This window comes from Lissotriton vulgaris, chromosome 1_1 (genome assembly GCF_964263255.1).
Source record: "Lissotriton vulgaris chromosome 1_1, aLisVul1.2, whole genome shotgun sequence".
Taxonomy (NCBI): Eukaryota; Metazoa; Chordata; class Amphibia; order Caudata; family Salamandridae; genus Lissotriton; species Lissotriton vulgaris.
The window spans coordinates 1,954,570,516-1,954,594,085 of record NC_141685.1 but is presented as its reverse complement, the minus strand read 5'-3'; the positions used below and the strand labels follow the sequence as shown (position 1 = coordinate 1,954,594,085).

Below are 23,570 nucleotides of genomic sequence, written 5' to 3'. Positions count from 1 at the left end.
CCTTGTGGCGTAACGGCTTGCTACCGGAACTGTCTAAGCTATCAGGTTTTGATGGCTGGGACGCAATTGGTATTTCGCAATTAGGCCAAGTGATGTCTGGCACAACCCTCAAATCCTTTCAGGCCCTTCGCACCGAGTTTGACATGCCCCAATCTCAATTTTTTCGATATTTGCAATTCCGGCATGCGCTGCTGCCCAGTCTCGCCGGCATTGACTCCCTTCCTGACTTCAGCCCGATTGAAGCTAAGGTATTCATGGGCGATCTTGGAGATAAAAAAGTTTCACGCATTTACCAGACAATGGTCATCCATTGCTCCTCCACCCTCCTTCCACTGAAGGCGGCCTGGGAGATGGACGTGGGTCAGCTGGATGAGGATGATTGGCGTGAGGCCTTGGAATCCCCGAGGGGTGCGGCCATTGCCGTCCGATTCCGATTAATCCAATTTAAAATCCTGCACAGAGCCTACTATACCCGCGAGCGTTTGTGGAAGGCGGGACTGATAGAGTCCCCGGACTGTCTGAGATGCGGGCTGGAGAGGGGTACGTTGCTCCACACGTTGTGGTCGTGTCCTAGATTAGTTGGCTTCTGGAGAGGTGTGTGGGACTGCTTGTCGGAAGTGTTGGGATGGACCCTCCCTCGTACCCACCGTCTGGGTCTGCTACATATTCTAGAGGGGGTTGGTGGCAATATGTACAAGAGACACCTGCTCCTCCTGGGGCTGGTGGTGGCCAAGAGAGACCTAGCCCGAGTATGGAAGGATGTGAGACCCCCCCCCCCTGTGTGCGTGGAAGGCTGGCATAGACTTCTGCATGGGTCTGGAACGACCGATCTTTGAGGCCCGAGGGTGCCCCCGTAAGCACTTTAAGATATGGAAGAGATGGGCGGACTACAGGGGCCTGTCGCTGGACCCCCCAGTGGAACCAGAGGAAGATCTTTAACTCCCTGTGGCCGGACGGCCCCGTTCCCCCCCCCCACACACACACTTACCACTTTGAGAATTTTCATTGACACCGTCCATACACACATGCATAGGGTTAGGGTGGGATTCAGGGGAGGGATCCGGGAGTTGGGGATGAGTGAGTAATTTAGTGATAAAGACAGAGATGATCGTTTCTTATAACCTTGTGCTGCAATGATTATTGACTGAATACTCAATTCTATTTTCTTGATTGTATCGGAATGTCTGATGGTGCCTTCCCGATTGTGGGGGTCCGTCTTGTTACATATGCTCATCTTTGTCAATAAACTTGTTGTGAAAAAAAAAACAGGAGTAGGCATTGCCTGACACACGAGTTGGTAGATGGGTATTGCCTGCCACAATTTTGAGGTGCCCTCTATTCAGGTTACTTCACCAAAGGATAAATCACATCAGATATAGCAGTAAATTGATCAAGGCTGGAGACAGTACTGGCATTTGAAAGTGCATAGTGCAAGGTGAATAAATAATGAAAAAGTCAGTTTTTCCTGAAACATGGTCACATATACTACATACAAAACTCGGATACAACTAGCCATTGAGCAATAGGCCCTGGATATAAACAAGCACTGGCGTTGCCAATAGGTCTCGCATTAGGAAAGTTTGAGCTATTGGTCTTGTAAATGACAATTTTTTTATTTATGTGTTGGTTTTGAAAATAGCGAAATTAATAGCTTTGTCATTTACAATGCCAATAGTTTTAACTTTCGCAAATGTGACACCTATAGCATTTGTAATGCAATATGTGTTGTATTTACGTGACTTAGATGTATTGATAACACAAATAACAATGGCTTTTAATTTTTTTAATAATTAATACTTAAATAAAAGTTATTGTAATTTATGATGGCAATAGCTTAAACTTTTGTAAATAACTTTTGTGAAGATTATGTTCAGTGTATTTACGCTGTAATGTTTCGATTTGTGCAAAATCAGGGACATACAAAGTGAAAAAGAATCCTCATTTGACTATACTTGGGGCCACTTGGATAGTCAAATGAAAAATACTCGTACAAAAAGACAATTTCACACTTGGGTGCAATTTTTAAACCTACTTAAGTTTTATGAAAGTACGAGAATCCCTACACATGTTGTACCTTTATGACATACTGCACGTGTGTACCACAGCCATGAATCACATTTTCACATTTCTATTTTTATGTGGAGTTTGCAATGGCATTTAGGAGTACTTTTACAACAGTTTTGAGTTGCAAAATGACTCGTAAAGTGTAGACACTCATACCCTGTCATTATTTTGATTAACAGTGTCCCTTGTAGGAACAACTAAACTACTCCATTACATAAGCACATAATACAGTGCTTTGCTGTCCGAGGCATAATAACGTAGTTTCAGAAACAAATTACAAGTAAAAAAATATATATAGAAAAAGACTGGTATTCCCCACAACGACAACTCAATTACAAGTTCACTAGGACATACTGGTAATTACAGTGTACCTGGTGAGCAACAAATCTAATCTGTAAACCACTGTAATGCTTCACAACTCAAGCAAACCTAAATCAGACCCATAGTGAGTTCAAAAGACTCTGCTCCATTTTTTAAAATCCATTTAAGCACTCCATGAGGTGCCGGTGTCCTCAAGCAGTCTCCTTCGTGTACTTTTCTCCCTTTTGCACTTGTGTTGCTCATTGTTGCCGAAGTGCGTCTTCCTGCCTGCTACTCTCCCACGTGCTTCTCCCCATTACCTTTCCACGCATTCCGTGTTGTGTCTCCCCCCACCCCCAAACATTCATTTTGATTCTCCATATGTGTTGGTTTCGCCTACTGTCCTACTCTCCACTGTGTTGCTTACACCTCCCTCCCTACGTTGTTTTCATTTTCCCCGTCTTCCTTGTGTTGCTTCTAGGCCCCCTGTTGCTTGTGCCCCCCCTCACTTTATTTGGAAGAAATAAAAACGTATGCATGTTTTTTTTTCTATCCAGAACTTGGACCGGTAACTGAAAAGAAAGAGATTAAAAAGTGACTGGGTCATTTTGTAGGCACGCACGTATGTGGTGGGCTCACCAACAACATGATGCAGGTGGCCTTATCAAATGTAATCCTGCTGGATAGCATCGGGGTTAAAAAAAAACTGTTTGCAAAGCCGTTTGATCACAAGGGCGAAATCAATTGGCCGTTCAAATGTTTGTTTTTTAAACATTTTATTTTCTGATGTATTTAACCAGAGCTCCAACCCTCTCATGCCCCTCACATCTTTTGGTGTTGTGTGGAGATTGGTGGGGGTTGTACATTTCATGTTACATTTGTTTGTGCATTCGTTACGAAGTGTGCTTGCGTCGCAGTAAACCCTTGGCACCTGTGCCGTGGCAACTATGCATCAGAATACGGACCTTGCCTGTCTTTTCAGTGTGAAGAAAGCAGCATTTTGTGCAATTTCCCGTGCAAGTTCCTGTTTTGATTTACGTGCGATGACAGTGGTTCAGTGCATGATACTACTCGGATGCTTTCGAAAGCATTTCCAGTTATTAGGGCATTTCATGAGTTCATGAACTGTTTATTTGACCCTGTGGCGCCATCAGCAGACTGAGATAGACTGGTGTTGTGAAACTCTGCGGTAATGTTGCGGCGGTGAAATCTCGCCCACTCCAGGGTGGCAGGCCGCAGATGTTTGGGTTGATAAACCGAGTGGCCGAAGGATATTAAAGAGAACGTATAGGAACAGTGATCTGGAGGGCACTGAGGAGGAATCAGTAGGTGTGGTGGCGTAGTCAGAGGGGTGGCTAATGAGAACAACATCCTCTAACAAAGTAGTCGTTTTTTTGTCTATAGGTAACTGCATATAAAATGACTGGCCCTGCTACCCACTTAACGTCTAATCTTGTTTCTCTTTGAATTCTACAGCATAGACTGTTAAATACATCTTCAAAATGCGAGTACTTTGTGGTTTTCTTTTCTTCAAAATTTTATTTAATTCACTGATTTTAAAATATTCAACACTGCTGGGAGACCGCTTTCATTATACGAGTATTTGGACATGGAACGTGGAAGTTGCGCACAGGTCTCAGCAGAAGGTTCAATAAACCATGATGACAAACGCTAATTGCCCTTTTTTGGAAGCAACGGATCTGTTATGTGCAATAGCAGAGTTAAAATACTTCAAGCACTCTGCGGTTTCAGGATAAGCATTCAACTTAACTTTCCAAAGAAGTGAAGGTGTTTTAGTGATAAAATCCGATGACGTCAAAGAGAAGCTAAAATAATAATGCATTCACTGCAGTACCTAAATGCAAAAATACACTGCATTGGGGCCAATGAAAGGTTTAAACGTGCTAGATTAAACCAAAAAGAAAAACAAGCATTGACCGTGCGAGCGGCCGTGAGCCGCGATATGTGGTGGGGGAGAAGCAGGAGTTGTGTGCGTGAGCGCAGCAAACAGGAAACAAGAGCGCCGGGAAACAAAGTACGGCCGGCCACCGGCCAGCCATGAATAATTAGGGGAGGAGAAGCCCTTTGATGTGCTGTGCGGCCGTGAAAAAATGCAATTAGGAGGGAGGGAGGGAGGCTGATGCGCATGCTTGTTTGGTCACGTGATTCACATGAACTCAAAGAAAACCGCACCAAAAAGCCCTTGGTTTGACGAGCATTTTGAGCACTTGAATTCTCGCTCCGCTCAATGCGCATGCGCGCATTGATAGGTTGCGAGACCAAAAAAGGTACATGGATGCATACTATTTGCAGATAGATGGTGATAGAAAGGGGTCCTGAGAGGATCCCCATTTCGTTTATGCAGAGCCATGGTCTATACTATTTTAGATGGTTTTAGAAGTGCTCTGCGGGTACACCACATAGAAAATAGGAAACCTGATATGGAGTATACTATTGGGATGCTACATTCATGTTTCAGTATCCTGAAAGCCTCGCAGCCGCGCCTAGTTCCTACATTTCTACAAATCTGTACCAGCCATCGTTTTCTTGCCTTATGATAACCGGGGCAACTAAAGAACACATGGAGGACTGATTCTACAGGACAGTTGCATGTCGGGCACTTTAAAACTTGCTGACCCCGCCACTTGTGTGTAAAGGAGCGAAGAGGCAAGGCCCCATGTCTAAATTGTAGATAGAGCTTTCTTGCAGCTGCCAATTAATATCATTCAGGGCCGGCTCAAGGCTGTATCTATCTTTAATTGATAGAAAGGCGGAGGTCAACTTGCCTGCTAGGGGGTTACTATGTAGCTGAGCTAGTTTAAACTCCCCGTAGTGGTCCTTTAGCGATTTCCTCGAGATGGAGGCGCAGGCGAGCTCCTGGTCACCCCAGAGTTCACTCAGCCCCAAACTAGCTGTCATGTGTTGTATGTATGCAAGCCACGGTAGCTTGCCCACCCCCCATAGATTCAGCACCTCTTTTAGTTCCTCCCTGTATACTGCAAGTTCTGGAGTGACCCACAGGCGCCGCCAGTATAGAAGGGGTCTGAGATTAGATTCGTCGGCGATTGCCCTTACTCCAAGGTCTAGTCGGAGCGGGGAGAAAGGGGTGCTCCGTGGGAGGTTGAACATCTGCCTGAGTGAGGCTCTCGGAGCTACAGTGGCCCCATAATTCTGCACCATATAATGCCCCTCCCCTGGCTTGAACCTTATATATTTCAATAGCAGGGCTCACAGGTTTGTGGCTGGACTTACGAAAAACCTTCATGAGGCCACCTGACGATTGTGCCAATTTCAGAGTTGATTTTTTGATTCGTGCCCCCCCCCCAGGTCATAGTCTCTGTGATGGTGATGCCGAGATAATCGAAAGAGAATACTTTCTCAAGGGGTTTACCGTTTAAGGATGGATTTGCTCAGGTACTTTTGGTGGTGTTAAAACGCCATAAATTTGGTTTTCTGGAGATTGATTTCTAATCCTCTTTCACTAAAGAAAGCTTCAAATCTGTTAAGTACCCTCTGGATCCCCATGGGTGATTTAGATACTAGTAAGGTATCATCGGCAAACATCATTGCTGGGATTTTGCGTGATGCCAACTTAGGGGCATCAAGTTCTTTCTCTGCAAGCAGAAAGTCTACTAAGCCATTTATATAGATCCTAAAAAGGGTGGGGGCAAGCACACAACCCTGTCCGACGCCGTGTTTTATCAGGATGGGGGCTGTTCGCTTTCCCTCCTTGCCGAACCTGATTTGGGCATAATTAACCCCGTGCAGCCGCTTTATGACTTGGGGTAGGTACGTTGGAACCCCCATCTCATGGAGAACTGCCCACAGCTTTAGCGTTGGGACCAGGTCAAAAGCTGACCTCAGGTCTACGAATATTAAGTAGAGGCTGCCACCCTCCAGGCACACGGTCTTCCAGTGTAATATTTGTAGCCTGAGGATTTGGTCCAGTGTGGACATTTTTACTCTAAACCCTGCCTGTAAGGGGGTGAGCCTCTTCTGTTCCTCCATCCAACTATGCAGCCGAAGCAGCAGCACACGAGCAAAGATTTATTGCGCATACACAGAATTGTGTAAAATGTTTTACCTCTTTATCGGGTAACAAGGAACACTCTTAGGCTGCTTATATAAGCTCATAATCTGCTCAATGAGCTGGCTGTTAGTATTCCCTTTACATGGACAAAGCATTTCAGAATCCCCTTTCCCCAAACTTTTGATATGATTTCTCTTTTCAGATTTAAAAAATGTATCTTCTTACAGAAGCACAACAGTTCCCTCAAAATGTATACCTATTTTTTTAATCCATGCAATGCTAGTGCGATGTAATTTTCAAAAGCCACAACTGGTTAAACATTGAAAGCACTAGACAAACGATTACCGGCAAACCCAAAAGGACTCGCTTATGAGAGCTATTGGCTTTGGCAATGATTTTTAGTCATGCTGTTCAGCTGGAGAAGCAGGCTGACAATAGAGTGCGTGTGTGAGAGGGCTGTGCCAGCAAGCTGACAACGAAGGATGGGAGAGCTAGCTAACAATGGCAGGTGGGCAGGAGGGTATGGAACAACAAGGTGACGACAAAGGTTTTATGGGAAGTGATGGAGAAGAAAGCTGGCAAATGGCAGGTGGATGAGAGAGGTTGGGGGAGCCAACCGACAAGGGTGTGGTGGGGAAGCAAAACGGAGGGGTGTGTGAAAGAACATAGGGAGCATGAGGAACCCAGAGGGCGGGTGCTGCAAGCTGAGAGGGAGAAGAACACGTGGACTGCGCAAAGATACAAAAGAGAGCACAGAAAGGAGGTGGGGAAAAGCAAAGGTGTAAAATCAATGTTGGGTGGGATAAGCACACAATGGCATCACAAAGAAGGGTAGGGAAGCACACAGGCAGCGATAACGGAACAAGAGCGAACGTGGCAGAGGGGATACTTACACGAGGGAGAGGATTGGAAAGCACACACACTTTCATAGAGTGCTTAAACAAAAAGAAAAAAGGAAAAAGAAGCGCCTGAAAACTGAGCAGTAGAAAGGCACAAGTAATGGGTCCATGCTCTAGGAAAGGGATAAAATCAAGAAGAGGAAGTGAAGCCCACACTTGCTAACGAATTAGAAGCAAGCAAATGGAAGTTGCAATGAAGCCAGCCAATGGTAAGCAACGGGCTGGCTTTAAGCTCACTGTAAGTTAACAAAATGGCTTACACAGACATCACATGCGCTGATTAACAATGAGCATAAAGTTACTCAATATAACTATAAAGTTATTTAAAATCAATTTTCAATATTCCTTAAAATAATGTAACAACTCTGAGGAATATCACATATTGTAGCAATCATTTTGACACCATAAGTGCTACACGTCACCACAGTTAAGTACAAAACAAAACACAGGGGAGGTGGACTCTCTTAATGAATGGGTTGCCGATGCACTCAATAATTCGTATTTAGATAGTTAAGTAACAAAGTAACAACAATTTAGCACAACAAAATGACAGAAGTATTTCGACAAAGCTCCAATGAAGGGTAAATCGAGGAGTCTTTAATGAAGTATACAGCCAGCCGACACGTGTTTCATCGCACTTGCGATTCCTCAGGGCTGAAACAAACAGATAAGCCACAATAGAGCATGTGCCTTAGTATGTATATAGTTTACAGATAAGACCTTGGTATGTGGTCTTTGTACAGACTTTAATAGCTTCCTACTGCAGTGAACATACAGTGATTCACCTCGCATCTAATATGTGCCACCACATCACGTTCGTGTCGAAAGTGTGTCCAATACCGATATTTCAAATGGATGTGCTTGGGACTGGTGAGTTCGTGGTGTCACAAGGTGAGGGAATATGATTGTCGTTCCTGAGAAAACTGATGTACAGCATATGTGATTGTCGCAGCGGAAAAAGTGTACTATCCGTGTGCGACTCATTCATACTGCATGCATAGTGAATAGTGCACAGTGATGGAAACTGTGACTGAATGCACAGACGAACGCATACCAAATAACAAATTCAAAACAGGGAGAAAAGGGAAAAGAAAAAAAAAAGAACCTCATCACTATATATCCTGATTTCAATCATGGGACAAGAAGGCATAACAGTGGTAAGGCTGTAGATAAAGTCAAAAGGAGGCTCACCGCTCAGGTGGTGATAATTCCAACCCAGCCGGGCTCCTGACCGATGGTGCTCGGGATGAGTCTATGCGACGAGAGCTAGAATTCTTGCGTCTGTAACTGGACCAAACGGACGAGTTACTATTAAGTTGGACTTTAATTATCCCAACTTGTTCAAATAGACATTTAACATATGGATCAAGTCTCCTCAAATTGTATGAATGGTATGTTAGTCAAGATATACAACGTAATTGTCCGTTGACAATCATAATTCACTTGTGGACACTTCTATATCAAAAGTATTAGGCATGATTCATGTGACAATGCCTCAAATATCCCTCCCAAACAGCATTGAGTATTTAAAAGAAGGACTTACATGTCTGTGGTGTAGCCGTATCACCCCAGATCGGAGGTCATAATATATAATCTATATTAGATTCCAGTTATGTAGAGTACCAACGAACAGGGTATTGTTCTGAAAAATTTAATTATTAGGGGCTCCGATGAGAACATATTCCATCTGTACCAATTGTCACAGTATCTCATATAAGGTGAGTGTTAGCACGAGCTTACCTATTTAGTGGTGCCAATCCGCATTGTAATGTCGGTTACGGCTCGAAAAAGGCAACAAAACCCCAAGCTGAAATAACAGCAATACACGAGTAAAGCGCATACTCTTATTAAACAAAAGCAAATCTTGCTACGAAATATAAATCACCGTATCTGTGTCAGTTTCTTCTTACCCGTGTAAGGCAAAGAGGCGGCGTACAGTGTATCCTGACCTCCGTGCGGGTGTTCCTGTTTGGACACGTGACCCGCGTGACTGCTAACGTTATATGCGTCATGACGGTGCATCTATGAACAACTAGAGTGTTTGTGTTAAATGCGATCGCGTCCATGTTGGGTTCCATGTTGAGCCCAGGAATTATCGTATCGAGTGTTTGCGTACAGAATGATCAAATGATCATCGGTATTCTATTTGTGCCAGTGTGTATACACGAATGGACAACGAATCCTGTTACATGTATATCCAAATGGTGTTGATCGTATCAGCGATACTAGAATAAAGGAGACGACGGACAAACTCGGCGAACCTCCATGACCGGGTTGTGAGCCCCGTGAGTGGACATAATCGCAATCCCGGTGTACATCCCAATCATACGTGGAACTAAATTACAATTCATTCATCAATACAGTTCGCAATAACAATTGTATATCTTTCTCAACACAACAATTAATGTCTACAATATTGTTAGTTGTAAAACATAAACAACAGTATAGTTGAGTACAGGCGAGTTTTCAAAGCATGAGGAATGCACTTATTTTGCCATAGAAAATGTGAATTGTTGACAATAATAAATCTGCATTTAGTGCATATGGTGCGACTTTTTATAAATTTACATTGGTCATATACAAAGTAGCATGACTCAATCTCCCAGGAAATACTGCATCTCCTGGTCATAATTGAGTCCTTGTTCCACAGATTTCAAGCGCATAATCCAAGTTGCCTCAGTGCGCCTCAGTCTCAATTCCCGGTTACCACCTCTGATGGCCTGAGGGACTGTTTCGACCCCGAAGAATTTTACAGTTTTATTAGTCTTGTCTTTCTGGCATAAAGCTATGTGTAACGCCACAGGATACTTAGGATCACAGTTCAGTATTGCCCTTATGTGTTCCATCATTCTATCCTTAAGTTGCCTGATCGTGCTTCCCACGTAAAATTTACCACATTCACATTCTATAAGGTAAATCACAAATTTGGTTGTACAATTGATGTTGCTCTTGATAATGTATGAAACACCATCAGGACCAGTAAATTTAGTTGTACCATGTTTGGCCCATTTGCACATGCTGCAGAATCCGCATTTGTAAAAACCAAGACTATGTTGTGTCATCCAATTTGTACGTGTTGTGTCCCGAAGTACAGTAGGACTCAATTTACTCCGAAGTGTGTTACCTCTTCTAAAAGAAATTTGAGGTCTGTCTGTAATGTGATCTGTTAAAGCTCTCTCTGATTTCAATAAACTCCAATGTTTAGTAAGACTCTTTCGTAATACCTCATGGAGTGAATTGAAATCAGTCACCAATCTGATTTGTTCTTTACTTGTCGTAGTGGACTTATTTGTGGTAGTCAGAGTGTGAGATCTCTTGACTTTTCTGACTCTTTTTTCAGCTTTCTCAATTGTCTTAGTTGAGTAGCCTCTTGTGTAAAATCTATCCTTCATGCTTGTCAAACATCTCCCGAACTCGCAGTCCTCACTACAGTTCCTTCTCGCCCTTAAAAATTCGCCATAGGGTATGGCGTTTATTTGATGTGAGGGATGTGAGCTCGAGGCATGCAAGACTGCATTGCATGCTGTGGACTTTCTGAAAAGTCTACTATGTAAGCGGTTAGAGGATATGTAAAACTCAATGTCCAGAAATTCAATTTTTGTCCTGCTCCATTTCATAGTGAATTGGATCTCCCAACTGTTATCATTGAGATGTCTGAAGAAATCATTTAAAAGCTCTTCTGAGCCTGACCAAATTAGGATGCAGTCATCAATATACCGACCCCAAAATATAATGGAGTCGATATATTGAGCACCCTTTTTACCCCAAATTAAGTCGGCTTCCAATGCTCCCATGAATAGGTTAGCAAACGAGGGTGATATCTTAGAGCCCATGGCCACTCCCTGTATCTGGCGATACCAGTTTTTGTCAAATAGAAAATAGTTGTTCTTAAGAACCAGTTCAGTCATTGTGGACAACATCACAGTATGTTGCCAAAGCGTGGCTGGTCTATTGTGAAGGAATTTGTTCATAGCCTGTATACCCAGATCTATATTGATGCTGGTGTATAGTGACACCACATCCATTGTTACAAGCAGAGATCCCTCTTGCCACTGGATATCTGCTAGTGTGCTCAAGATATGTTTCGTGTCTTGTATGTAGGAAGGTAGGTTTCTGACCAGGGGACCCAAAAAGAGATCCACGTACTCAGCTATTCTTTCAGTAGGCCCCCTATGCCGGAAACAATTGGTCTCCCTGGAGGGAAAGGGAGCTCTTTGTGTATTTTTGGAAGAGTGTACAGCCATGGATATGTAGGTTTAAACACTTTAAGGTATAGATACTCCTCCTCGTTTAGTAACCCTGATTGTTTCCAAGTTGATAGGTGTGAGTTAATTTTTAGTGTTAAGGGACCAATGGGGTTGTAGGTGAGGCGTTCGTAACAGGAGTCGTCTTGAAGTTGTTGAAGAATTTCTTGTTGATAATCTACACGGTCCATTATCACAACGTTGCCCCCCTTATCCGCCTCTCTGATGGTAATTGTGTTGTCATTCATAAGTGTGGTGAGTGCACATCTCTCCCCATTGGTAAGGTTGTCTTTGTATTTGAACATCCTGTCCTTGCGTAGACGATTCAGATTGTCTAGGTCCTCTACCACACGTTTGTGAAAGTTATCTATGGCATTGCCACCAGGTAGTGTGGGAATCCATTTGGATTTAGATTTTAACCCACTGACAATGCTAAAGTCGGATTCTATGTCCAACTCCTCTAGTAATCTGTCCAGGTCTAGAGGAGAATCCTCCATATCAGTCAATGACAAAAGAAGGTGAGTTGTATGCACATCTTTTATTGACAGTGAATCAGTAGTGGTTTGCACAGGTGTATTTCTCATCCCTCTGTCCCTTTTCTCCAACCCAAAGAAATGCTTTTTGAGTTTTAGGTTCCTAACAAATCTGAAGAGATCAATCTTTAATTTACAGATGTCTCCCGTGGCGTATGGGTTAAAGTTCAGACCCTTCATATCTGGAGTAAGGTGCAGTTTAGAGATATTAATCACCTGAACATCCCTAGTGTCTACACTGTCTAGTTCCTGTTGGCTCCTGATCTCAACTTTCTTCTGTAATCCTCTGAGCTTGCTTCTCCTGCCCCTCCTGGTTTTGGATCGGATTGGTTTCTTACTGGCACGTATCTGTTGCCTTTTCTTATCCGTAAAACCTCTTGAAAAAAAGCTGGCATACCTTGTTTCTCTGCATTGTCCGAATCACCCCCGGTGGTGCCAGCAGAGTTTAAAGAGGTGTTGCTTGATGATAAGGAGGCAGGTTCTGAGCTTGTTGTGTTCTTGTTGGCAGTTTTAGAGCTACTAGGGATCAGAGAGTCATACTTTTTGTCAAAAGTGAAAATTCTGCCACGAGTATTATCCAACAAATCCCTTCTTAATTGCCTGGCTTTCCTATTTTTAATATCCGACTGGTGCTTTAATAAGATTTCATCCAAAATGGTATAATTTTTAATAGTGAGTTCAGGCATATTTAGATCTTTGATTTCCTGTTCTAGGGCTGCAATCTCTGCTTGCAGTTTGGTGACCTTGCGTTCAGCGCTAACAATCAGTATCTCCATAAGAGTAATGGAGTTATTAGTAAGAGATTCTTCCCACTTCACCATAAGGTCAGCATCTAGGTCATCGTAGGTGGGAAATATCTGTCCTCTTAAACCTCTGGGAATGCGTTTTAATCTCAGATACTGCTTTAATGTAACCCCATCCCACCATTTTGAATTTTCCAATTTCTTCAATCTCTCCAGTTTGAGAAATTTGTCTTTTAAACCCTCTATGCGAGGGGGATTAGTGCTAGTGGAAGCAGATTGGGTGGACATCCCTTTCGCTAAATTTTCAAACAACTCTTCTGCCACCTTTGTACGATCCATTTTAGGATAAAGTTACAATTCCCAACCTAGGGGTATACTAGGCTGCACGGGAGAGACACACAGGTCCAACTGGTGCGTGGCGGCTACCCTCAACTGATAGTCTAATAAGGATTCTGACGGCTTTTGATCAGTATAAGCTCTGGGTGCACTGCCTGTTCATACGCACATGAGTTTTCAAACACTATTGTTCTAGGTGCAAGCCGGCGAGTGGACAAACCTTAAACCACTCAATTGAGTAGAACAAATACTACTTATCTAAATGAATGGGTTGCCGATGCACTCAATAATTCGTATTTAGATAGTTAAGTAACAAAGTAACAACAATTTAGCACAACAAAATGACAGAAGTATTTCGACAAAGCTCCAATGAAGGGAAAATCGAGGAGTCTTTAATGAAGTATACAGCCAGCCGACACGTGTTTCATTGCACTTGCGATTCCTCAGGGCTGAAACAAACAGATAAGTCACAATAGAGCATGTGCCTTAGTATGTATATAGTTTACAGATAAGACCTTGGTATGTGGTCTTTGTACAGACTTTAATAGCTTCCTACTGCAGTGAACATACAGTGATTCACCTCGCATCTAATATGTGCCACCACATCACGTTCGTGTCGAAAGTGTGTCCAATACCGATATTTCAAATGGATGTGCTTGGGACTGGTGAGTTCGTGATGGCACAAGGTGAGGGAATCTGATTGTCGTTCCTGAGAAAACTGATGTACAGCGTATGTGATTGTCGAAGCGGAAAAAGTGTACTATCCGTGTGCGACTCATTCATACTGCATGCATAGTGAATAGTGCACAGTGATGGAAACTGTGACTGAATGCACAGACGAACGCATACCTAGATAGCTGTGTCAATGTCAAAAGGTCTGTATAATCAAATAACAAATTCAAAACAGGGAGAAAAGGGAAAAAAAAAAAAAAAAAGAAGAACCTCATCACTATATATCCTGATTTCAATCATGGGACAAGAAGGCATAACAGTGGTAAGGCTGTAGATAAAGTCAAAAGGAGGCTCACCGCTCAGCTGGTGATAATTCCAACCCAGCCGGGCTCCTGACCGATGGTGCTCGGGATGAGTCTATGCGACGAGAGCTAGAATTCTTGCATTTGTAACTGGACCAAACGGACGAGTTACTATTAAGTTGGACTTTAATTATCCCAACTTGTTCAAATAGACATTTAACATATGGATCAAGTCTCCTCAAATTGTATGAATGGTATGTTAGTCAAGATATACAACGTAATTGTCCGTTGACAATCATAATTCACTTGTGGACACTTCTATATCAAAAGTATTAGGCATGATTCATGTGACAATGCCTCAAATATCCCTCCCAAACAGCATTGAGTATTTAAAAGAAGGACTTACATGTCTGTGGTGTAGCCGTATCACCCCAGATCGGAGGTCATAATATATAATCTATATTAAATTCCAGTTATGTAGAGTACCAACGAACAGGGTTTTGTTCTGAAAAAATTAATTATTAGGGGCTCCGATGAGAACATATTCCATCTGTACCAATTGTCACAGTATCTCATATAAGGTGAGTGTTAGCACGAGCTTACCTATTTAGTGGTGCCAATCCGCATTGTAATGTCGGTTACGGCTCGAAAAAGGCAACAAAACCCCAAGCTGAAATAACAGCAATACACGAGTCAAGCGCATACTCTTATTAAACAAAAGCAAATCTTGCTACGAAATATAAATCACCGTATCTGTGTCAGTTTCTTCTTACCCGTGTAAGGCAAAGTGCGGCGTACAGTGTATCCTGACCTCCGTGCGGGTGTTCCTGTTTGGACACGTGACCCGCGTGACTGCTAACATTATATGCGTCACGACGGTGCATCTATGAACAACTAGAGTGTTTGTGTTAAATGCGATCGCGTCCATGTTGGGTTCCATGTTGAGCCCAGGAATCATCGTATCGAGTGTTTGCGTACAGAATGATCAAATGATCATCGGTATTCTATTTGTGCCAGTGTGTATACACGAATGGACAACGAATCCTGTTACATGTATATCCAAATGGTGTTGATCGTATCAGCGATACTAGAATAAAGGAGACGACGGACAAACTCGGCGAACCTCCATGACCGGGTTGTGAGCCCCGTGAGTGGACATAATCGCAATCCCGGTGTACATGAGATTAAAACGCATTCCCAGAGGTTTAAGAGGACAGATATTTCCCACCTACGATGACCTAGATGCTGACCTTATGGTGAAGTGGGAAGAATCTCTTACTAATAACTCCATTACTCTTATGGAGATACTGATTGTTAGCGCTGAACGCAAGGTCACCAAACTGCAAGCAGAGATTGCAGCCCTAGAACAGGAAATCAAAGATCTAAATATGCCTGAACACACTATTAAAAATTATACCATTTTGGATGAAATCTTATTAAAGCACCAGTCGGATATTAAAAATAGGAAAGCCAGGCAATTAAGAAGGGATGAGTTGGATTATACTCGTGGCAGAATTTTCACTTTTGACAAAAAGTATGACTCTCTGATCCCTAGTAGCTCTAAAACTGCCAACAAGAACACAACAAGCTCAGAACCTGCCTCCTTATCATCAAGCAACACCTCTTTAAACTCTGCTGGCACCACCGGGGGTGATTCGGACAATGCAGAGAAACAAGGTATGCCAGCTTTTTTTCAAGAGGTTTTACGGATAAGAAAAGGCAACAGATACGTGCCAGTAAGAAACCAATCCGATCCAAAACCAGGAGGGGCAGGAGAAGCAAGCTCAGAGGATTACAGAAGAAAGTTGAGATCAGGAGCCAACAGGAACTAGACAGTGTAGACACTAGGGATGTTCAGGTGATTAATCTCTCTAAACTGCACCTTACTCCAGATATGATCTCCCTGTTAAGTAAGGGTCTGAACTTTAACCCATACGCCACGGGAGACATCTGTAAATTAAAGATTGATCTCTTCAGATTTGTTAGGAACCTAAAACTCAAAAAGCATTTCTTTGGGTTGGAGAAAAGGGACAGAGGGATGAGAAATACACCTGTGCAAACCACTACTGATTCACTGTCAATAAAAGATGTGCATACAACTCACCTTCTTTTGTCATTGACTGATATGGAGGATTCTCCTCTAGACATGGACAGATTACTAGAGGAGTTGGACATAGAATCCGACTTTAGCATTGTCAGTGGGTTAAAATCTAAATCCAAATGGATTCCCACACTACCTGGTGGCAATGCCATAGATAACTTTCACAAACGTGTGGTAGAGGACCTAGACAATCTGAATCGTCTACGCAAGGACAGGATGTTCAAATACAAAGACAACCTTACCAATGGGGAGAGATGTGCACTCACCACACTTATGAATGACAACACAATTACCATCAGAGAGGCGGATAAGGGGGGCAACGTTGTGATAATGGACCGTGTAGATTATCAACAAGAAATTCTTCAACAACTTCAAAGCGACTCCTGTTACGAACGCCTCACCTACAACCCCATTGGTCCCTTAACACTAAAAATTAACTCACACCTATCAACTTGGAAACAGTCAGGGTTACTAAACGAGGAGGAGTATCTATACCTTAAAGTGTTTAAACCTACATATCCATGGCTGTACACTCTTCCAAAAATACACAAAGAGCTCCCTTTCCCACCAGGGAGACCAATTGTTTCCGGCATAGGGGGACCTACTGAAAGAATAGCTGAGTACGTGGATCTCTTTTTGGGTCCCCTGGTCAGAAACCTACCTTCCTACATACAGGACACGAAACATATCTTGAGCACACTAGCAGATATCCAGTGGCAAGAGGGATCTCTGCTTGTAACAATGGATGTGGTGTCACTATACACCAGCATCAATATAGATCTGGGTATACAGGCTATGAACAAATTCCTTCACAATAGACCAGCCACGCTTTGGCAACATACTGTAATGTTGTCCACAATGACTGAACTGGTTCTTAAGAACAACTATTTTCTATTTGACAAAAACTGGTATCGCCAGATACAGGGAGTGACCATGGGCTCTAAGATATCACCCTCGTTTGCTAACCTATTCATGGGAGCATTGGAAGCCGACTTAATTTGGGGTAAAAAGGGTGCTCAATATATCGACTCCATTATATTTTGGGGTCGGTATATTGATGACTGCATCCTAATTTGGTCAGGCTCAGAAGAGCTTTTAAATGATTTCTTCAGACATCTCAATGATAACAGTTGGGAGATCCAATTCACTATGAAATGGAGCAGGACAAAAATTGAATTTCTGGACATTGAGTTTTACATATCCTCTAACCGCTTACATAGTAGACTTTTCAGAAAGTCCACAGCATGCAATGCAGTCTTGCATGCCTCGAGCTCACATCCCTCACATCAAATAAACGCCATACCCTATGGCGAATTTTTAAGGGCGAGAAGGAACTGTAGTGAGGACTGCGAGTTCGGGAGATGTTTGACAAGCATGAAGGATAGATTTTACACAAGAGGCTACTCAACTAAGACAATTGAGAAAGCTGAAAAAAGAGTCAGAAAAGTCAAGAGATCACACACTCTGACTACCACAAATAAGTCCACTACGACAAGTAAAGAACAAATCAGATTGGTGACTGACTTCAATTCACTCCATGAGGTATTACGAAGGAGTCTTACTAAACATTGGAGTTTATTGAAATCAGAGAGAGCTTTAACAGATCACATTACAGACAGACCTCAAATTTCTTTTAGAAGAGGTAACACACTTCGGAGTAAATTGAGTCCTACAGTACCTCGGGACACAACACGTACAAATTGGATGACACAACATAGTCTTGGTTTTTACAAATGCGGATTCTGCAGCATGTGCAAATGGGCCAAACATGGTACAACTAAATTTACTGGTCCTGATGGTGTTTCATACATTATCAAGAGCAACATCAATTGTACAACCAAATTTGTGATTTACCTTATAGAATGTGAATGTGGTAAATTTTACGTGGGAAGCACGATCAGGCAACTTAAGGATAGAATGATGGAACACAAAAGAGCAATACTGAACTGTGATCCTAAGTATCCTGTGGCGTTACACGTAGCTTTATGCCAGAAAGACAAGACTAATAAAACTGTAAAATTCTTTGGGGTCGAAACAGTCCCTCAGGCCATCAGAGGTGGTAACCGGGAATTGAGACTGAGGCGCACTGAGGCAACTTGGATTATGCGCTTGAAATCTGTGGAACAAGGACTCAATTATGACCAGGAGATGCAGTATTTCCTGGGAGATTGAGTCATGCTACTTTGTATATGACCAATGTAAATTTATAAAAAGTCGCACCATATGCACTAAATGCAGATTTATTATTGTCAACAATTCACATTTTCTATGGCAAAATAAGTGCATTCCTCATGCTTTGAAAACTCGCCTGTACTCAACTATACTGTTGTTTATGTTTTACAACTAACAATATTATAGACATTAATTGTTGTGTTGAGAAAGATATACAATTGTTATTGCGAACTGTATTGATGAATGAATTGTAATTTAGTTCCACGTATGATTGGGATGTACACCTGGATTGCGATTATGTCCACTCACGGGGTTCACAACCCGGTCATGGAGGTTTGCCGAGTTTGTCCGTCGTCTCCTTTATTCTAGTATCGCTGATACGATCAACACCATTTGGATATACATGTAACAGGATTCGTTGTCCATTCGTGTATACACACTGGCACAAATAGAATACCGATGATCATTTGATCATTCTGTACGCAAACACTCGATACGATAATTCCTGGGCTCAACATGGAACCCAACATGGACGCGATCGCATTTAACACAAACACTCTAGTTGTTCATAGATGCACCGTCATGACGCATATAACGTTAGCAGTCACGCGGGTCACGTGTCCAAACAGGAACACCCGCACGGAGGTCAGGATACACTGTGCGCCGCCTCTTTGCCTTACACGGGTAAGAAGAAACTGACAGCGATACGGTGATTTATATTTCGTAGCAAGATTTGCTTTTGTTTAATAAGAGTATGCGCTTTACTCGTGTATTGCTGTTATTTCAGCTTGGGGTTTTGTTGCCTTTTTCGAGCCGTAACCGACATTACAATGCGGATTGGCACCACTAAATAGGTAAGCTTGTGCTAACACTCACCTTATATGAGATACTGTGACAATTGGTACAGATGGAATATGTTCTCATCGGAGCCCCTAATAATTAAATTTTTCAGAACAATACCCTGTTCGTTGGTACTCTACATAACTGGAATCTAATATAGATTATATATTATGACCTCCGATCTGGGGTGATACGGCTACACCACAGACATGCAAGTCCTTCTTTTAAATACTCAATGCTGTTTGGGAGGGATATTTGAGGCATTGTCACATGAATCATGCCTAATACTTTTGATATAGAAGTGTCCACAAGTGAATTATGATTGTCAACGGACAATTACGTTGTATATCTTGACTAACATACCATTCATACAATTTGAGGAGACTTGATCCATATGTTAAATGTCTATTTGAACAAGTTGGGATAATTAAAGTCCAACTTAATAGTAACTCGTCCGTTTGGTCCAGTTACAGACGCAAGAATTCTAGCTCTCGTCGCATAGACTCATCCCGAGCACCATCGGTCAGGAGCCCGGCTGGGTTGGAATTATCACCAGCTGAGCGGTGAGCCTCCTTTTGACTTTATCTACAGCCTTACCACTGTTATGCCTTCTTGTCCCATGATTGAAATCAGGATATATAGTGATGAGGTTCTTTTTTTTTTCCCTTTTCTCCCTGTTTTGAATTTGTTATTTGATTATACAGACCTTTTGACGTTGACACAGCCATCTAGGTATGCGTTCCTCTATGCATTCAGTCACAGTTTCCATCACTGTGCACTATTCACTATGCATGCAGTATGAATGAGTCGCACACGGAGAGTACACTTTTTCCGCTGCGACAATCACATACGCTGTACATCAGTTTTCTCAGGAACGACAATCAGATTCCCTCACCTTGTGCCATCACGAACTCACCAGTCCCAAGCACATCCATTTGAAATATCGGTATTGGACACACTTTCGACACGAACGTGATGTGGTGGCACATATTAGATGCGAGGTGAATCACTGTATGTTTACTGCAGTAGGAAGCTATTAAAGTCTGTACAAAGACCACATACCAAGGTCTTATCTGTAAACTATATACATACTAAGGCACATGCTCTATTGTGACTTATCTGTTTGTTTCAGCCCTGAGGAATCGCAAGTGCGATGAAACACGTGTCGGCTGGCTGTATACTTCATTAAAGACTCCTCGATTTACCCTTCATTGGAGCTTTGTCGAAATACTTCTGTCATTTTGTTGTGCTAAATTGTTGTTACTTTACTATCTAAATACGAATTATTGAGTGCATCGGCAACCCATTCATTTAGATAAGTAGTAGTTGTTCTACTCAATTGAGTGGTTTAAGGTTTGTCCACTCGCCGACTTGCACCTAGAACAATAGTGTTTGAAAACTCATGTGCGTATGAACAGGCAGTGCACCCAGAGCTTATACTGATCAAAAGCCTTCAGAATCCTTATGAGGTGGACTCTCTTGTTTTTGTGGCTTAGGATTTATGAAATTGCACGACATCTTTTATGAGCTCAAAGATCAGTGTATGCCTGACTGATAATGATGCCTGTGCATACATGTCCTTCACGAACTCACGTGCTCACTGTCCATTTTGTTTCAAGCAAATGTTCCATACTTGCCAACATTCTGTTAATACTTGAATCTGCAGAAATATTTCGCTGTGTCTAGGAAATAAATAAATATCAACTTGTTCTTTGCAGTGGGGTAAGTTTATATTGGAAACGGGAAGGTTTAGGCAAACATAATTCTGCAATCAGTTAGTACAAGAAAATGCAGCGTTAGGACAAAGTACAGAATAAAAACATGTTTGACAATGGTGACTTCTATGTAGCACGTTCACCCTGCTGCTGCGTTCTACTCAGGAGCACTTCCGAGCACTTGAATATGCTTCCTAGGCAGGCTGTTATCAATAACCCGTTTTAAATATAGCGCTACATATCGACTCAAAATAATAGATGTTAACATCTTCTTGTTTAATGACCATCAATTTGCCTGCGTAGGCTGGAAGGCAGGATTACTGATAATGATGCCGTGAACAACTGATGACCAACAGGAAAGAAGCGTCACAAAATAGAGTTTGGAGAGCCACTTAAGTCATAAGCAAGCTGCATGGCTCTTGCTCCTGTCGTTGCCCTCTTTGAACCTAGAGTCAAATATAGGGCATGTCTTTGTAGGGCTTCTGCAGCCTACCCTCTTACCTCTGTCACCAAGCACACCCCCTGGTATTTACCGCAGTTTACTGAATTCCCATTAAAGTTTAAGCCGTTACCTTTGATGTAACAGGGGAGATAGAAATAAACATTCATGCTGTTTCTAGATTGCACAGCGTGAAACCAGGAAATCTGGAATATATCCCAGCTTCCTCACTTGACGAAATTGCATGATCCTAGACCGTTACCTTATTTTATCCTAGACCATTACCTTATTTTCGTTCGTTCATAAACTTTATTCAGTTGACTATAAAAACAAGCACAAAAGTACATCAATAAAAACGTATTTTATTTGTCCTCTTTTCCTTTGTTAAGTCAGCTCATGGTGTGTGCTGCACAACCACCTCACCTGAATTTGTCGTACTAGACTTTTTTGTTGTTCTAGCTATACAAACAACCCAGGCCAAATTTAGGAACTAACTTCCATCTTATTCTTGCTTCACTAATGGTTCCGTCGTCAGGGTAGTAAGGTTTCTAAGTTCATGTTTACAAACTATCACGCCTACGCAACAATACAATCTAATGGACTAAAATAGATCGCTTTAACTTGCTAGAGAAAAATACAAATTTTTCGAATTTGGGACAATCTTTACTACATTGTTACATGAAGTTTGTTGCGCGATTCATCTCCAAATATGCTGATGGCTCTGCTCGCCCATCACTGTCAGAAAACTGTCAGCAACGTAGGATACACATCAACAGAAAAGCTGCTATTATCCATCCATGCCCAGAACACCCTCTGCATTTCCTCACCCCTACAAGCGCCTTGTCCTCCAACAGCTTCCTTTTACGGGCGATCTCTGCCTTCAGAATGTCCATCATGGTGCTGCCAGCGAACAACCCAGGCGTCTCAGAACTCCTCTAAACCCCCATAACAAAAACAAAACACACGGGGTAGGAAGAGATGCCACTTGAACATCACTTCCGGTCCCAATCTGAAGCATAGGGCTGTCATTGGCTAAATTTCGGACCAGTTGTAATCGTGCGGGCGGCTTACGTCAGGCCGTATACACGCAGACGGAGCTTTTCTTTTTACGTAACGCAAGTTCACTCCTCCTTGGAACAATGCTTATTAATTGCAGGTATAGTGCTTTTGTGTATTCACGTTGTCAGCTTTACGCGGCGCTGTCCGATTTCGGCTTGTACTTGCTGCGTAGAAAATGACTGATTTGCACCGTTACCGGTGTCATATGCAAGCAAACAACGCGCATCTCGTTTTTTTTTTCTCACATATAAATACAATTCTGTGGCAGAACCGGAAGCTTCGGGTTATGCTTCTCGTGATTTATCTATTGAAACAAAGGAGCCAATGTGTTACGTCAGTATTCACTATCCATTAATGTTAATAAAGATGTAGTAATAATTACATATATATCAATAAGACCCACAAGCAGGTGACGGCAACACAGCAGCTTCTTTAAATGAGCAGGATTTTCTGATTATAAATTCTATGACATATACATACTACCTAAACATTCTAAATACATTACATAACAAAATGAACTGGATTTAATTGGATTAGAATTATCACAAAGTCAGTCAAGTTAATGTGTACGTGTGTATGAGCTGACATGATGTTAACTATATACTATTATACACAACAGAATGAAACAATACTCAGAAAAATACATTTCCCTTGCGTCCTTTAGGCCATGATCTTCCATCCTTTTCCACCAATCAGGACCCCCCCTTCTTCCATATATAATGCCATTGAACCTCAGTCCTTCCTCTTTCTTTTCTGTTGTTGAAACAGGATCACATAAGTGCTCGTCCTTCTAACGTTTGTCTTTGATGCAAATTGCATTGTGGGCCCATCGGGCAATCCTTTCTGTTCTCCGCTTTGGTGTTCACTCATGTAGGGCTTCTGCTTTGGCTGAGATCGTGATCCCATTATCTTTTACGGCAACACAGGTGCTCCACTTATCCACATTCTCCAAAAGGCGCTGGATTACGCATCAGGGCTCTGCCCAATGAGTTAGGTGCCTCCCTCCACTCTGATTTTGCAGGCCCACGTGGTATTATAGCCTTTTTGACACACGTTTGTGCTGCCCGCCTCCATTCCTCTATACTGCCATTTTAGAGCTCCTCTGTGGCTTACTTTCAGCT

General features: G+C 42.4%; 1 protein-coding gene across 1 annotated transcript in view; it reads right to left on the bottom strand.

Annotated features, from left to right (window-relative positions):
• Positions 1-22,385, bottom strand: part of PRPF18 (pre-mRNA processing factor 18) — a 195,898-nt gene extending 173,513 nt beyond the window's left edge. The window contains exon 1 of the mRNA XM_086933196.1: positions 22,218-22,385. Coding sequence (XP_086789322.1) covers positions 22,218-22,286 — 69 coding nt within the window. The 5' untranslated portion in view covers positions 22,287-22,385. The remainder of the gene's footprint in view (positions 1-22,217) is intronic.
• Positions 22,386-23,570: the final 1,185 nt, after the last annotated feature.